This window comes from Chanodichthys erythropterus, chromosome 14 (genome assembly GCF_024489055.1).
Source record: "Chanodichthys erythropterus isolate Z2021 chromosome 14, ASM2448905v1, whole genome shotgun sequence".
Lineage (NCBI taxonomy): Eukaryota > Metazoa > Chordata > Actinopteri > Cypriniformes > Xenocyprididae > Chanodichthys > Chanodichthys erythropterus.
In genome coordinates, this window is record NC_090234.1 from 40,087,560 (window position 1) to 40,105,062 (window position 17,503).

General features: G+C 38.9%; 1 protein-coding gene across 5 annotated transcripts in view; it reads left to right on the plus strand.

Annotated features, from left to right (window-relative positions):
- Positions 1-16,775, plus strand: part of nck2a (NCK adaptor protein 2a) — a 75,416-nt gene extending 58,641 nt beyond the window's left edge. For 3 of the 5 annotated variants that reach the window (XM_067410396.1, XM_067410397.1, XM_067410395.1), the window contains 2 exons: positions 12,634-13,424; positions 15,005-16,773. In XM_067410396.1, coding sequence (XP_067266497.1) covers positions 12,634-13,424; positions 15,005-15,199 — 986 coding nt within the window. In that variant the 3' untranslated portion in view covers positions 15,200-16,773. Of the gene's footprint in view, positions 1-8,035; positions 8,182-12,633; positions 13,425-15,004 lie in introns of those variants that run through there. The other 2 variants (XM_067410398.1, XM_067410394.1) reach the window with 2 other exon arrangements.
- Positions 16,776-17,503: the final 728 nt, after the last annotated feature.

Genomic DNA, 17,503 nt, shown 5'->3' on the forward strand with positions numbered 1-17,503 from the left:
CAACAACACAAAACAAACACTGGGATTTAGGAAGCAACTGAACCAGTGGAGTGCCCTTGATTGCATGTGCTATGCTTTATAAAAATGAATTAATTTATTGTTTAGGTACTTTGATCTAAAATCAGTGTGCAGGGCCTTCATTCATTCTAATCAAACATCTTAATGTGTCACAACACCAAAAGCAAGTGAAGCATCTGCACAATCGCTTGCCTGAAGTTTTTGATGATTTATGTTTTTTTTTTTTTTTTTTAAAGATAGGATCCATGAAAATGATGTAATTGACAATTATCACTGTTTAAAAATGTATCTCATGTTTAAGATTAATGTGGCCCTAGGGGCTGACACTGGAAGTCAGGAGCCCCCTGCTGTCCATTAGCAAAATCCCCAATACTCAGTTACACTATACAGTTTAGACCTCAAAGATTGATATATTATACTTTTTATTCGTAAATATTCAGAGATGCTTTTTATATATTGTATTCTCTTGCTTAGTTTTATTTCATATTTGCCATAACTAGTCAATATTTTTTCAAAAGTGCAAGTTTTCCATCAGTTCTCCCATGGGCTGTCTCAGGACCTACATTTAGGTAAGACACTACAGGTGTGTGAGGATTAATGGATTTCTTGCTGCAGTACATCCCAATTTCTGCCCTGCTCAAGAAACGCCCGAGTTCTAGGCCAGAGTGTTCCCATTTCCATATGCTGCAAATGGGGAAAATGAATTCAGGGGTACTGGTTGAGAATGTAACCTGGAAAGTTTGGAAAGAGAATATGGAAAACTTTAAAAGATCTTGCATTTTGTTTTATTTAAAGGGGTAGTTCACCCAAAACTGAAATTTCTGTCATTAAGTACTCACCCTTGTGTCGTTCCACACCCGTAAGACCTTCGTTCATGATGGTTTAGTGTGTACCAAGAGGGGTGCCAGTCTGGCAGAGCATCCAGACAAATTTTAAATGATCATAAATTAAACCGTCTCATAGGAATTTAATAAAGGTCCTCACCAATTTGTATGATCCCTATCATATCCTGTCTCTTTAGTTTAGTTTAGTTTGTTTTTTCATATATTCAAATGACCCTTCACAACCCAAAGCAAGTAAAACATATATTCACATATTCAATAAGTGCAGTACAAAGTTGATAATACCCATACACATATTCCATCAGTACAACAATAAATCCAAACATAGCAAATAAACAAAACATACAGAGCATTTACAAATTCATAACTCCTCAGTCCGTTTAACATACAAACCTGATTCCAAAAAATTTGGGACACCGTACTAATTGTGAATAAAAAAGGAATGCAATGATGTGGAAGTTTCAAATTTCAATATTTTATTCAGAATACAACATAGTTAGTTTAAACTGAGAAAATGTATCATTTTAAGGGGAAAATAAGTTGATTTTAAATTTCATGGCATCAACACATCTCAAAGTTGGAACAAGGCCATGTTTTCCACTGTGTGGCATCCCCTCTACTTTTTATAACAGTCTGCAAACGTCTGGGGACTGAGGAGACAAGTTGCTCAAGTTTAGGAATAGGAATGTTGTCCCATTCTTGTGTAATACAGGCTTCTAGTTGCTTGACTGTCTTAGGCTCTCTTGGCTGGCCTTCCAGCATGCACTATCAAGCCTCTGCAACTGATCCAGAATGCTGCAGCAAGACTGGTCTTCAACGAACCGAAGAGAGCGCACGTCACTCCTCTCTTCATCAGTCTGCACTGGCTGCCAGTAGCTGCTCGCATCCAATTCAAGGCTCTGATGTTTGCTTACAGAACGACAGCTGGCTCTGCACCGCTATACCTTAACTCACTACTTCAGACTTACGCGCCCTCCAGAAACCTGCGTTCTGCAAGTGAACGGCGCCTTGTGGTGCCATCACATAGGGGCACAAAATCACTCTCACGGACCTTCTCCGGGACTGTTCCTGGCTGGTGGAATGACCTGCCACGCTCTATCTGAGCAGCTGAGTCTCTAGCCATTTTCAAAAAAATGCTAAAGACGTATCTTTTTCGTCAGCACTTGACCCAGTAGTAGTAGCACTTACCTTGACTAATATTCTTCTCCTATCTGTGTATTTATTTATTTAAAAAAAAAAAAAAAAAAATCGCTATGAGCACTTTACTGACATAACTGTGACTTCACTCAGCACTTACATACTGTTGTTCTCATGTTGATTTAATTGATTCTACTTCTCTCATTTGTAAGTCGCTTTGGATAAAAGCGTCTGCTAAATGACTAAATGTAAATGTAAATGTAGGTCTTCTTTGTCGCATCTTCCTCTTTATGATGCACCAAATGTTTTCTATGGGTGAAAGATCTGGACAGCAGGCTGGCCATTTCAGTACCTGGATCATTCTTCTATGCAGCCATGATGTTGTAATTGATGCAGTATGTGGTCTGGCATTGTCATGTTGGAAAATGAAAGAGACGACGTCTGGATGGGAGCATATGTTGTTCTAGAACTTGGATATACCTTTCAGCATTGACGGTGCCTTTCCAGATGTGTAAGCTGCCCATGCCACACGCACTCATGCAACCCCATACCTTCAGAGATGCAGGCTTCTGAACTGAGCGCTGATAACAACTTGGGTTGTCCTTGTCCTCTTTAGTTCGGATGACATGGTGTCCCAGTTTTCCAAAAAGAACTTCAAATTTTGATTAGTCTGACCACAGAACAGTTTTCCACAGTCCATTTTAAATGAGCCTTGGCCCAGAGAAAATGCCTGCGCTTCTGGACCATGTTTTGACCCATAGAGTTTTAGCCGGCAATGGCGAAAAATCCCACCCCTAAATACAAATAAATTAAATATAATTAGCACAAAAACAAAATAACAATTGAATTTACAACATCCCATAAAAATAAACAGTAGCAAAAGAGATTTACACTTACACTTTCCCTAGCACGACTGGTTTACCATCAGTCTCCGTTTACATCAGGTTAGGTGCACAATGTCTCTCCGTACACGGCTTCAACAAGCGATTCAAACATTCCATCCACAGAGGGAGAGCAAAACATCAACAAGTGTAATTGAACTGCCATGTGACACGCCATGTTGTCTCCTGACACCGGACATTTTCTTTTTCTGCTGTGGAGATGTCACATCTACTAGCTTGTTCTTTAAAGGGAACAACTAAATATCTTAATGTGTTCCGAAAATGAATAAAGGTCTTACAAGTGTGGAACGACAGGAGGGTGAGTACTTAATAACATAAATTTCATTTTTGGATGAACTAACCCTTTAAGATACCATCCACACTGCACTGACCATTGTATTTTTATGTTTTTTTAAAGTTTTCCTGAAAGATTTAAAAAAAATCTTTCCCTGAAATCTTTCCATTAGAGCTTGCTTATGCCCGTCTATGCTTTTGTTCATCCCATATGTGATTACCAAGAGTTAATGAGCTCTAAATAACATTTTGTTATTTTGTTAATGAGCTTTGAACAACAGGAAGCAGTGAATCGATAATGCCTCCTTTGCTGTGGGGGGTAGAGACGTGGAGAGGTTTAATAGCTACTGAAGTTGTTAAACGCAATGCATTTTCCCCATGCGGATCCCTGTGACAGCCAATGAAACTGGAGTAGGCTATCATTCAGCTTTCATGAAAACAGTGTTACATTTTACCTGCTTCCTTCCCATTGTGTTCTATTGTGTATGAGTGAATGCGTGTGAATTCCAGGCAGGTTCAGTGGAGAATTGTTAAAGCAGGTTAGGCAAGTGTTGAAATGAGACTCCTCATTCAGATTTAAACTGTTTATCCACAGCAAAACATTCAGCTTGGGATAATGAACAGTAGACATGGATCAGCACAGTGGAAGTGACTTATTTTTATTTTTTGTTTTAATTTGTGAAATGTTATAATTACATTAGTATTTCCCCCATAATCTGTGAAACAAAGATAACAGGGGACCATTTACTTGTAAACCAAGAGGAAGGTCATGAATATGCGGCAGTGACCTTCTAAGTTAATACTGCATTGGGAATTAATTCCCACTGAGAGGCCACATGGGACCTCTGATTGGTGGTTGTCACGGATACCTGCACTAAAACCCTCCCTCCATCCTGTTGAACTCAAAACCTGTCACTCTTTGAAGATCAGAGGATCTCGCTAAAGAACTGTCAGCGTACACTCACACACACTTCCTCCTGGCACCTCTGAGTTTCAGAACTCACACACACTTAACATCATTCCACTTGCATCTCATGAGAGTTGTGCTGTGAATTGGCATTTCCTAATAAATCATTCCATGAAGAGAACAAAAAAAAGTGCAAAGAATGTAGCTCTGTGGTGCTAATATCTCCATTTGTTTGGGTATCCCAAACTAGCCCAATCCAGTAACATTAGCTTAACCGAAAAGGTCTATCATTTCCATTGAAGTTGCTTGACTGGTGCATACAGCTACTTTTACTGTAAGTGGCTGTTAATAGATAAATATGCTTTGAAAGATGTGGGGGGTTCTTATTAGTAAGAATTATTATTATTATAGGCTTAAATGAAAATATTACCAGTATTATATACCAAATATTATATAACTAGTGAAACACCTGAAAACAGCGCTATTTGTTCTGTATTTGTTGTTACTGACCGAGAAACCACTTCAGATGATTCAGTGACAGAGCGGTCCAAACAAATCCAAATCGTTTCAGATAGTTATGCAAGCATGTTTGGCCAGTTCACGGAAAAGAATCGAACCAAAAGAATGAATAATTCACAAATGATTGGTATCGCTGCTGCTGGTTCAGTCGAGAGAAATACGAGAGAAATACGGACACACATAATAACCGCTGAAATATTCACACAAAAACGTTTCTCAGGTCAGTCGGAGGAACGTGAATGGTACGAACAGTGTGTATATAGCCTTACAGCTGCAGACGCCACTGCAGTATCTAACCAAATTTAGCCGCACTGCCAGGAAAGGAGGAGGAGGTAGGTTGGGGTGCCCTCGGGCCGGATGAAGATTATTGGCGGGCCGCCAGTTGAATAGCCCTGCCCTAGGGTCTCGTAGACTTCAAAGAGTTAAGTTCAGCATTTGAACAACCCACTGTGTTTACATTAAAACCACATTAGGACAGGCTTTAGTATTGACTTGCTAGTACTTTTGACATAAGTATTGCCCTTTTTATTTTCCTACATTTATTTTATCTTATTCCTTTTTTCTGACACTTTTGGGGATTCTATCACCTTCTAAAATATCAATACTGCATTATGTGGATGTTGAGATGTGCTAAGATATGAACAGTCTCCCTGTCTAAAAACATTCTTAATCTGCAACATTTTATTTCCATAATAGAGGCAGGAATGGAGTTTGCAGGTTTACTGTGGGTTAAGTTCCAAGCTAATCACATAGATGGAGAGTTAATTTAATGAAGAGAGATTTGGGTAGTATTGTGGTATGGAGCTTAATGGACAGCATAATGGTAGGGGGAGCACCATTATTGCAGCTTTGATGGTTGGATGATTTTGCCTGCTAAGAAGTCCATTTTATATTGGACAGAAGACGTACCATAAACCGAAGGTGTAAAGGTTAAAGAGAAAGGGGTGATTGATTTCTGGAAATGTGAGTTAAATAAAAAAGAGAAAAGCAGAAATCAGGGCTTTGTGTGTGTACAGTTGTGTGAGTGCCTTTGTGGAATGGGGTATGAATATGCCTGTGTTAAAATGAATGTGTTGGAACGGCCATGAGGGAGTTTTTGTTATTGTATTACTTGCAGTAGTTTGGTGTGCCATGTTTTTGTCATTTGAGATGGACCAGATCAGCTCTTTAAATCTCCTCTGCTCAAATCAACAGCTTCATACTTCTCTGGGACTTTTGAAAAAAGGTTTCACATTTTCACCTCAAAGACTTTTCATAGATTTTTCTGTCTTCTTTCTCCTCCTTTTTTTACACCTTCTCAGGCGTTCCTCTCACGTATTTGTCACTGGTGGTGGGACGTGCTTCTATTTCGAGATTTCCCAAAAGGTCTTTGTTCTGTTTGTGTTGCAGCATTCGTTCCCTGTCAGAACGAGCCTCAGAAGTTCATACCACTATCAGCCAACACAGTCTCAGAGTTCCAGTATAGGGAAAAAGTTTGTGCTCCCTTTGAACTGGAAGATTAACTTCTAACTGTTCTTGTTTGCAGTCCAGGTCACTCCCCCATCATAGAGATTTGAATACTGTTACTACTCCAAACTGAAAGTCACTGTTTAGAGCACTAATGCTAATTGACACTTTGTTAGGCCTCGTGATAAAAAGTTACTGACCAATCCTATCTTAGCAACTATTTCCATCCATTATATTATCAGACGAGCGTTTGGATAGTTTAAACAGACATTTCCTGACATCTAAAAATATTGTCAATGCCAGGGCATGTATAAAAGTGACACAAGGAGCTGGGGCCCTGTTTACACCTGGAGATGTGTTTTGGTCGATCAGATGACAAGTGGACAATGCTACATATTGTAACAAAGCGGGACTCAAAGTAAGATCCATCTGCAAGCTTTATTACAGAAGTAAGCGTGGTCGTACAGGCAGAATCGTAGTCAGGGTACAGGCAGTGGATCGAGGCAGGCAGATAGCATTCACAGAACAGCAGACAAGGCAAGGGTCAGGACAGGCAGCAACGGGTCAATAACGGGTAACAGACAGGAACGGTAACTACAGGCAGACAAGATATAAACGCTCGGAATTGCACACAAGGTAAACAAGACTTCGTGGTGAGGTGGTGTGTGTGACAGTCCTTTATAGTCCAAGTGATGTGCAAAGCTGTATATGGCGATAGGTGATGGTGTGGAGTATGAGCATGTGACTGGCTGAGGGGGATGATGGGAATTGGAGTCCGGGAAGTGACAGGAACTGACGGTGATCGTGACACATACAGGTTTAAACGGGGTCTAAGAAGTTTTGAGCTTGTCCACTTTCAACCTTTTCCAGAGGTAGTCAAACTCATTCGACCAGCTTGCTTTCATAGTGTAGATGCTCATGTCCACCTTCTCTCCACCTACTGACCTAATGCATAAACATGATGGGAAGCATGCTAGCCAGACGGGATTTACACTTTGTCGACTGAAGACCCAAGCTTGGTTTGAAGATGAAAAATGTACCAAGCACAATGTTCTCTCACCATTCCTGATTTGTAACACGCAAATGGTATAGACCATCCCCTCAAAGAAATCAGGACAGAAGTGGTTGAAGGTGGACAAAAGATATGGATAAAAGGTGTAAATGTGTCTCCCTCATCTACTTGTGATCTGATTGCCCAAAACACATCTTTAAACCAGGTGTAAACAGGGTCTGAAAGTTCTTTGAAACTCTCATTCCCAAATAAACATGTATAGTATCAGTAAGAACAACTACATTTGCTCAAATTTTAATTCACGTTAATAACTTCATATCATGATTGATTATTGTATTCACTTCAGAGTAGTCAGGTGCTCAAGCCAATCCCTATTCCAGACTGCAAAGGGTTGATATATCTTACTTTAAAGTTAGGAATTGTTTCCAGTTAATTCTCACCTCAGAAAGCCTTTGGTAAAGGTATTTCCAGGTAAATGTGCAGTGTGGTGTGAGACTGACATCCCTAGGGGAATTACCTGTTAAGTGTACTTCAGTGGTCAAGGACCCAGGAGTTGAGGACTAATGGAAAATGGGGCTGCTTCTTTCTTTTGTTGTCTTCACACATATGACTCCCGTGCAAGAGATGTTTGTGTATATGTGTGTGCAAGCACACATGGATGCATGTGTGAAAGCTTTTCAGTTCATTTGATAGGCTCCTAGAAAATTGTGACAGACATCAAATGTTCTGTTATTCTGTGCATCACTTGCCAAATTGACTTCTTTCTCTTGTCAGTTTATTTTATGGGCACCTATTATGCCCCTTTTTACAAGATGTAAAATAAGTCTCTGATGTCCCTAGAATGTGCATGTGAAGTTTTAGGTCAAAGTACCCCACAGATAATTTTTATAGCATGTTAAATTTGCCACTTTTGGGGGTGAGCAAAAATATACTGTTTTTGTGTCTGTCCTTTTTAATGCAAATGCCCCCTTTCAAGAGGAGGGTGGGGCTTCAAGAGCTCATGCAGCAAACAAACAAACCGGACAATCTCATGCACTGCAGTGTTCAGCGGTGTTCAGTTCGAACCGGAGTCGGACAATGATGCCTGCAGAGGAAGAGAATATATGCTGCATGGAGATAGAACAGGTATAGTTTAGTTTAATTACGGTTATAAATTATGTTGTCATCTTGCTTTTATCCACTATTAGTACAAGCCTGTTGTAGCGGCCCCTGTCTGAATGATGGCCAAAACTTTTAGTTTTATGACATTTATTGTACTTCACACAAAAGATGAAGCATCTGTTTTCACTGTAGAAAATCACAGTAAGAGCTGAATAAAACACAGTACAAGAAGTGCGCATTAAAGTCTTATCCATAAACTCTCTCTCCCTTTAATTATCATCAACATACACAGCGAATTACACAAAAACACTGACAGTAAACAAATATATACAGACCTTATGCCTTTTCCAGGGGTGCTTAATAAACTGATAAACTTTTTATCCATAAAACAACTCAGATGAAATGTTATAAAGTGCTCGCTCTACCTTTCTTTACTGTCGTAACCAGTATCGCTCCGGAGACTATAAGCTGAATCATGAACAACTGGTTCTGATCCATCCTCGCGTAACAACTTTTTAGCAAAACCTGTTTTCTGTCATCCCTTTGTATTGACCCTCGTTCACAAAGCAGTCAGGTGCAAAATTCGCACAAACATAAAAGAATTTTGGTATGTGGGGCGCATTCTCTTCAAAAACAAAACGAATCCACTGCGTCTTCAGCAGCTCTGGGAGTACAAGAAGACTTATGTCCACTCTTACATCCAACAACAAAACACCGGAGTTGATTACTAGACATCTAGACATTGTTGTTGCTACAGCTGCTCCCGCCTGGATAAAATGGCGGACAGTGTACAACTTGCTCAGGGTGAGGTCTATGCGAGTCCGCCAGCAGTCGTTGGTGGGGCCTGTGCAAAGTGACGTCACTTTGCCCAGAATCTGCAAATGCCTTGTTCTGAGACACTGCTTATAATATATGGGGATTAAAAAATGAGGAGTGGGTGGATTTTTTATCATTATAGAGTGGTTGTGTACACACACTGCCGACACACATTTATGTTAAACATGTTATACACCTTGTAAAAGTGATTTTTTTTTTTTTTTTTTTAAAGTGTCTTCTCCTTGCCCCTTTCCCTGTCTTATCAGTACATAGCAGCTCCAGCATACTGCCCCGGTTGCTTGGGAGGCCCATTCCGACTGAGTTGCTCATAGACAGCTAGGGTTAGGAATATGCAAGGAGTTACTAGGCCTCAGCTCAAAATATCCACACCTCACTACACTATGTACTCTGTTTGCAGTGACCGCACACTGAACGTGCACATGTCATGCACACAAATGAAGATTTTGATTATGTGTTGTACGTGTCCACAAGGGATCAGTAGAGAAGACGGTGGCAGAGCTCCTCTGTTACCTGGAAACAAGCGAGAGGGCTTATTTTTGGCTGCCTTATCAGGACACTGAGATGCAAACCAGGGCCCTACTTGGGATACAGCAGGGTACCTGTCTGTTTCAGTGGCATTTAGAGAATAAATGTATTGACATGTACAACGAAACACTGATAACGGAAAAAAATCAGCTCATTGAAAAAACCAAACAACAACATTTTTAAATCGTAAGGCTTTTCTCCAGTTTTGTCACCAAAATATGCACAAGACATGCACACATTGAATAGGCAGCAAGAATCCTGGTGATTGTGTTTATATATAGAGCAGAATTGTAAAATGGGCAAATACCTATGTGCTAGTGTTGTCAAAAGTACCGGTACTTCGGTACCAAGTCGGTACTGAAATTTTGAAAATGTGACGATACCAGCATTTCTGTAGTACCGGTAGTACCGAGAATCCGAGTATATTCGGTACCCACTGATAGGACTGTGGCAGTATTTATGTAAATATGACACGAGTGAAGCACAAAGCTGTGTTTACAGAAGAAATAATAGGTTAGCAATTAAATGTGACATCGCAGCCATGGAAACATTTTGGTTAATGCCGAATGAGAGAGAGAGATGTAAGTCCATAAATTTAAGCTTTGTATTCTGTTTTGCGAATCGCGATCTGGTCACCCGATTAGCAGAGAATATAACAATATTCCATTGAACATGGAATCTCTGTTTATTTTCCCAAATCTTCACTCATGCATGGAATTATAAACGTTTCTTTCTTTCGTTCGCATTTAGGTCTATTATAGGCTATTCGCATTCTTTACTGTGCTAAAGTTATTATCACCGTAAGGCAGAAACCTTTTTGCTTGCACGTCAATTTCTATTTAACACAGTCTGAAAATGATAATAAATAATATAATAAATAAATAATAATTTATTTATTATTTTATAAAAATAATAAATAAATAAATAAATAAAAACCAAAAAATTAAATAATAAATTAAAAAATAATTCCAACAGATTTTGCTGTGGTACCGAAATTGGTACCGAGAACCGTAAAATTTTCATGGTATCGGTACTGACTACTGGAATTTTGGTACCGTGACAACACTACTATGTGCACTGGTCTGGTTTTGCTAGAACAATTTTTGACCTTTCCTATGTTAGATTTGTCAGAAGTACTGACTTCGGTACCACGTCGGTACCGGAATTAAAAAAATGTGATGCTTTGAGCACGGATTCGTAAAAACCTCTGATTGGCCATTGTATTGACGCGCTCATCGGATATGTCTGTGATTGGCTTCAATGATCAACGCTTCAAAAACGTTGTAAATAGTCATCAATGATGCTCTTCACCAAGCGCTTACACATACACATTGGAGCGTTTGATAGCGGGCGTCTATCGTGGACCAGTCCGCTGATAGACGCCTGCTTTGAAATGTCAAATGTTCCCGCTTTCAAAACTCTTTTAAATTCAAACACTTCCTTGCTCTTTCAAACGCTCCTGTGAATTGATCATTGTGCCAATCACAGACATATCCGATGACATATCAGAGGTGTTTACGAAGCTGCTCAACAGCGCTCAAAGCTTCAATTTTTTTAAAATTTCAGAACTGATTGGAACCGAAGTCAGTACATTTGACAACTCTATCCTATATAAAAGAACACCAGATTTTAATCTTGCACATTGGTTATTAATAGGGATGAAACAGTTACCGGTTTGACGATAAACCACAATAAAATTCCCGACATTTAGTATTACCATTTCATATTTTAATTTTCATTAAAACCATATTTGAAATATGTTCCAGTGTGTATCAGTACTTTTTGAATATTTCCAGCATATTTTAAAAATACCGTGACAATATCAATAACCGTGATCATTTGTCACTATAATCAATATGAAATTTTCATACCAATTTATCTGTAGTTATTAAGCATAATCTGTACAAGATTTCACTTTTATTTTATTTTGTATTTTATTTTATTTATTTATTTTTTGTGATAGTGGTGTACTTGTATGTCTTTATGATCTGTGCTCAAACCATTGTCTGTTTCTTAGGTTCCTATGTTAGATAACCAGATCATAGTAATCTCATTTCTCTTTAAAGCTGAATTTGAATGTCTGTAATCCTTAATCTCTCTTTTCTTCCATGGTTCCCAATGCACCCCTAAGGACTCAAGTGTTTACTTTCTTCCTTGGCCTTTAACACAGCCTTCTCTGTCAGATCCCTAGTCTTGAGTAGATCAGCTTCTATTTGCCCTGAAGTGGCGGCATTTTTCTATAGTAGGAGAAAATGTAATGCTTTAAGACATCAGGGAACTTAAGGGTACTTGGCAGTCTGCGGTTCATTGGAGAGTAGGAATGGAAATCGTAAAGAATTTAAAGAAGTCTGTGATTTCTGCACCACTCGCTTCACCAACATATTGGCAAATAATGGCAACCAATAAATTTTCTTTTTGTCTTTGTGACCGATTAATTCGAAAGAACCATTCACTAAGTGTCTTTCTAGTCACACTAAATGTTTATTGTTGTGTTTGCAACCAGCAAGTACATTGCAATAGAAAGGCATATCATCTGTTTATCATCATATCAATGATCTGCCTAGACTCAAATGAATCACTAGGTTTTTTTCTGTTTTGAATAGGGGTGTAACGGTTAGGGCTGGGCGATATATCGCATGCGATTGTCACGCGCATTTCGTCAGTAAAGCCGGTTCCCTGATTACCGCTAAATCGCCATCACCTGCTTTCAAATAGAGAGAGCCGTAGATCACTGACAAGCCACACAATATCGCGTTCATATCACAGATGAATCGCCTTCGATAATGAACGTGATATTGCGTAGATTGTCAGTGATCTACGGCTCTGTCTATTAAATGCCACTCCAAGAGATGATCGCGTCCACTTTGAATTTCGTGTTTTTGTGTACAGAATTTGAAGGAAGACACTTTGTTTCTTATCGAAAGTAACAAAACGCAGAGCTTATTGCGATTATTAGTGGTTAGGCTACAATGTTGCAATGTAATGCTTCGGTACACATATGCCCTGTACCGAAACGGTTCGGTACGAACACGTGTACCGTTACACCCCTAGTTTTGACAGCTTTCTTCAAGATTTTCACTTCCTTACTGTTCTGCCTCTTTCTATTCCTCTCAGGCCTGGGAAAAACGAAAAGGAAGACCAGTGCTCGTGATCCATCTCCCACACCCAGCACAGAGGCAGAATACCCATCCAATGGCAGCGCAGGAGGAGGTGGAGGGGGCGGGGCCGAGCGGATCTATGACCTGAACATTCCCGCACTGGTGAAGTTCTCTTATGCAGCTGAGCGTGAAGATGAACTCAACCTCATTAAAGGGGAGAGGGTGGTCGTCATGGAAAAGTGCAGTGACGGCTGGTGGAGGGGCAGCCATGCCGGCCGTGTTGGTTGGTTTCCATCCAACTATGTCCAAGAGGAGGTGGGATACGCAGACCATGACGGGGTCTTTAGTGACACGTTGGGGGGCTTCCGGTCTTTGAAGGTGGGCCAAGGGGCGGCTATGGCCAACGGCCGGCCAGGAGGCTCCGGGAGCTCCGTTCTGCATGTGGTCCAGACTCTGTACCCTTTCAGCTCAGTTACAGAGGAGGAACTGAACTTTGAGAAGGGTGAGACTATGGAGGTTTTGGAAAAGCCAGAGAATGACCCTGAGTGGTGGAGGTGTAAAAACAGCCGCGGCATGGTCGGCCTTGTGCCCAAGAACTATGTGGTAGTGCTCAGTGATGGACCAGTAGCAAAGAGCTTAGGGTCAAGTCATGGCTCGCCTCACATCAGTCACACAGTGCCCTCACGTACAGGCAAATTTGCTGGAAAGGATTGGTACTATGGTAACGTGACACGGCACCAAGCAGAGTGTGCGCTTAATGAGAGAGGAGCAGAAGGGGACTTTCTGATACGGGACAGCGAGTCATCGGTAAGTTCAACCGATTTTGAACAGTTCGCTCACATCTGTATGCCAAACTACCTGTTGGAACAACCTTTCATAGTAATGCAGCCTTATTTTTTTAGTTTTGTAATTTATGGGAAACCAAAGTAAAAAAAAAAAAGACTCTAGCCAATTGAACCGCATGGTGTGAACCAATTATTTGTCGACCCACAGGAGAGTGAATCAGTTTATTCCCACATCCCACTGACTGTATTGTTTGACGACAGACCAATTTGGACAGTGCTGAATAAACCATGAAACTTGCGCAACTTCTTTGAATTCCATCGAGACTTTCACTTACCATAAGACAAATTGTGTAGGGGTGGACAGTATGACCAAAATTTTGCACAAATGTCATATCACATATTACATACAGTATATATAATGTAATACAATATATTCATTGTACATATTACACATATTTTTAGTTAAAAATTCATTCCAAAACTGTTTATACAATATTGCATACCCTGTTTGATAATCTGGTATCTGGTAATCTAATCTTGTATTTTTTTCTTTGAAACTTTTTGTGAAAAGATACAATTAATCATTAATCATAATTACATTTAATCATAACAAATGAATAAATGAATAAATGAATTAATCATAACAAATGAATAAATGAATAAATCTGCCCTATATGTAACACTATATATATATATATATATATATATATATATATATATATATATATATATATATATATAGTTGCAATCAAAATTATTCAACCCCCTTAACCTGCAAGATATTTTGCTGCTGAGAACAAAATTTTATGAAAACAATTCATCAAAGGCATCAGTAAACTATTATACAAAATTTATCAATACACATTTGAGTAGTTCTGAGAATGTAAAGTTGATGAAATATGAAAAAAATCAAACTGGCTCTAAAATTGCGTGCACAAAATTATTCACCCTCCCAAAAGTCACATTTTGTGTTTATTGGAGGGTGTCGAAAGTTTAGAGCCAGTTTGATTTTTTTTTTTTTTTTTTTTTTTTTTTTTTTCATCAACTTTACATTCTCAGAACTACTCAAATGTGTATTAAAAACTTTGTATAATAGTTTACTGATGACTTTGATGAATTGTTTTCATAAAATGTTCTCAGCAGCAAAATGTCTTGCAGGTTAAGGGGGTTGAATAATGTTGATTGCAACTGTATTGCACACACCTGTGGCCTTTGTCATTTGAATGTCATTTGAATTCAATATTCATGCTTCAAGTTACAATATTTCTTGGCAACCAGATGTGAGGGGATCGTAGCAACAAGAGAAACTTAATCGCTCCAATTATAATTAACAAAGCTGTTTTTGCAAAAATTTTCAATATATGCCATAGTTTTCTGCATGTTAGATTTTTAAAATCATGCCATAGTACAATATAGCAAAATGTCCCTCTCTTGGTTATTTTTATTTCATTAATGAGATCTTGAATCAAGTTCTCTTGCCTGTCCTATTTCAGCAGTGATGTGGCCTTATTTCATTTTAATCAATGCTGCCATCTGGTGTTTAAGCATGGGAAAGCAGCGGCAACATTAATCCCACCAATATATCTCTCTGTTGTTTTCCAGCCCAGTGATTTCTCCATTTCTCTGAAGGCTGTTGGGAAGAACAAGCACTTCAAGGTGCAGCTGCTGGACGCAGTGTACTGCATCGGTCAGCGGCGTTTTAGCAGTATGGATGAGCTTGTAGAGCACTACAAGAAAGCGCCCATCTTCACCAGTGAGCAAGGAGACAAACTCTACCTTGTCAAGCCCCTTGCCTGAATCTGCCACTGTTTCAACGGACATTACCTCTCCCCCCCGTGCACCTCCGTTTCCTACTTGTCTTTCTTTTTTTCTCTTCCTGCACACTCCACTGACTTTACTAAAGAGGATGAATATAGGCTCCTTTCCCAAGCAACTTCAAGGACTCTTTGACATTTCAGAGCCCTGCATCGCCTCCACTCTAGTAGGGAGCAGTAGCAACTTTATCATTCTTTTAAAAAGAGATTCCATCCTTGATATGTGTTCTGTTTTGTTTGTTTTTTTTAAGCGATTTCCAGCCACCTTGGAGGTTTTAGTAAAGACAGACAAAATGCCATCTTCACTAAGCAACATCTGTAGAACTCTCTTGCAGCCTTTGGACAGCTGTTCCTCTGCTCTTCCTATTGCTGGTTAATCCACAACCTCAACCCACATTATATTGGTTTACATTTATTTGCCCAAAAAAGCATTACAGTATGTACAATTGTAGGTCTTGTACTGAATTAGCAGAGGAGAATATTTTGGTTCCAAACAGATGGTTTGTCTCCATTCGTAGTGCTCATCCAACGGCCACGTAACATTTCTTTGTGTTCACACTGGTTGAATCCAAATCCAAACCAATAGTTCGAATGTCAGGTTTCACCCTGAAATAAAGCGGTGCTGTCCCATCCTCTGAGCCTTTAAAGACACTGTTCTTGCATCTACAGTCCGTCCAGCATTCATGAAGGCAGTGTTTGGACTTCTCTGCTCTTACAATGCGAACATACAGGTATTTCTCTTGGATCAGAGTCACTTCAGGGTTTCTTCAGAATCAGGGTTCTTCATAAAGGGAGATAAATGCCGCAGTTATAAGAGGTGTCAAAGGAGACAGGGATAAACCAAGAGATTGTAGCTTCTAAGAGAGAGTAGTTTCTGTAGACCAGAAGAGAGTTTGAATGTGTGTCCTTTCAACCAAATGTGCCACCCACTTCCAGTTCTGCTACTATTGATGTCTTATTGCACCTCACCAACATGTCTTCTCTGCTCTCAGTAACACATAGTTGATTGTGAACACTAATTCAAGAGTAATAAAACAAAAATATGATTTTATTTCTGTACTTTTGTCAATTACTATGTTTACCAATAAGTGTGTTGGTCAAGCGGTTTTCAGATTTTTTTTAAAAAAAATCTATTTGTCTGAATGTTATTGAGCAATGTTATTTAATTCCTCTTTCCACTGTATGTACATATATATATATTAAAAAAAGAAAAAAGATATGGTGCATATATGAATCGTTTAGATCCAGCATTATGGTACTGTATTGAGGACAGTGTGGTGAGAATTGAAATACTTTTGTTCAATAAAAGTTTTGCAGAATAACGTAAAAGGATGTTCAGCGGTTGCCTGTGCTTTCTTTTCTAATTTTTCCAGCAATACTGATTTTTATGGTGCAGAGAATATATAGATAATAAATTATAATAAATTCATGGTTTAAAAATCTGCATGTCATGTGTGCAGTTCACCAGTAGATGTCACTATCAGAAAGCAGAGTAAAGCAGAAAACTAAAACAATGCTCCTTGCCAGTCTTTTCAGACCATATGAAGTTGAAAAATAATAATAATTTGGGACATTTTACAGCATTTTGCACCACCATATGTATCCATGTTCCCTGTGTATCCCAATTTCATGATAAATAAAGCATTTACTATAGGTGATTTCCATTTATTATACTGACAAGTAAATATTCTCTCTAATGTATAAATTATTTTAAATGATTAAATTTAGTTTAGCAATTATAATAAAAGTTTTTACCTTGTCTCTTAATTTATTGTCCACCCTGTTATTATTGACTACTTACCCTTTAAATGAAAGTTAGAAAAAATAATTTACTTTCCCAAGTAATTCAAAATAATTGTCTGTTTTACCAATTTTATATTTCAAATTTGATGTGGTCAACCTTAGTATATCCACTCTGTTGAGGGAAAATGAAAAAAAAAAAAAAAGTTAGTAGAAAAATCATAGTTTTAAAATTACAAATTTAAAGATGCAGTTCTTTATTACAAACACCTATGTTAGCCTATGTAAAAAATTTTTTTTTTTTTTTTTTTTTTTTTTGATCAGGCATGGTGCAGTGTTTGATCTTAGGGCAGAATGTCCACTCTGTAAAGTCAGAAAAACTAACAGAGTGGAATCTAAGTGTACACAGTGATTGTTAAAGCTGCTGTCCGCGATTTTTCCTCTTTGTCGCCATCTCTTGTTTGAAACCTGCAATTGCAGTCATATGCGGAATAGTCATCGGTGCGTGTGTTGTGCCTTGGCACAGCTCGTCAGCGCGGATGAATCT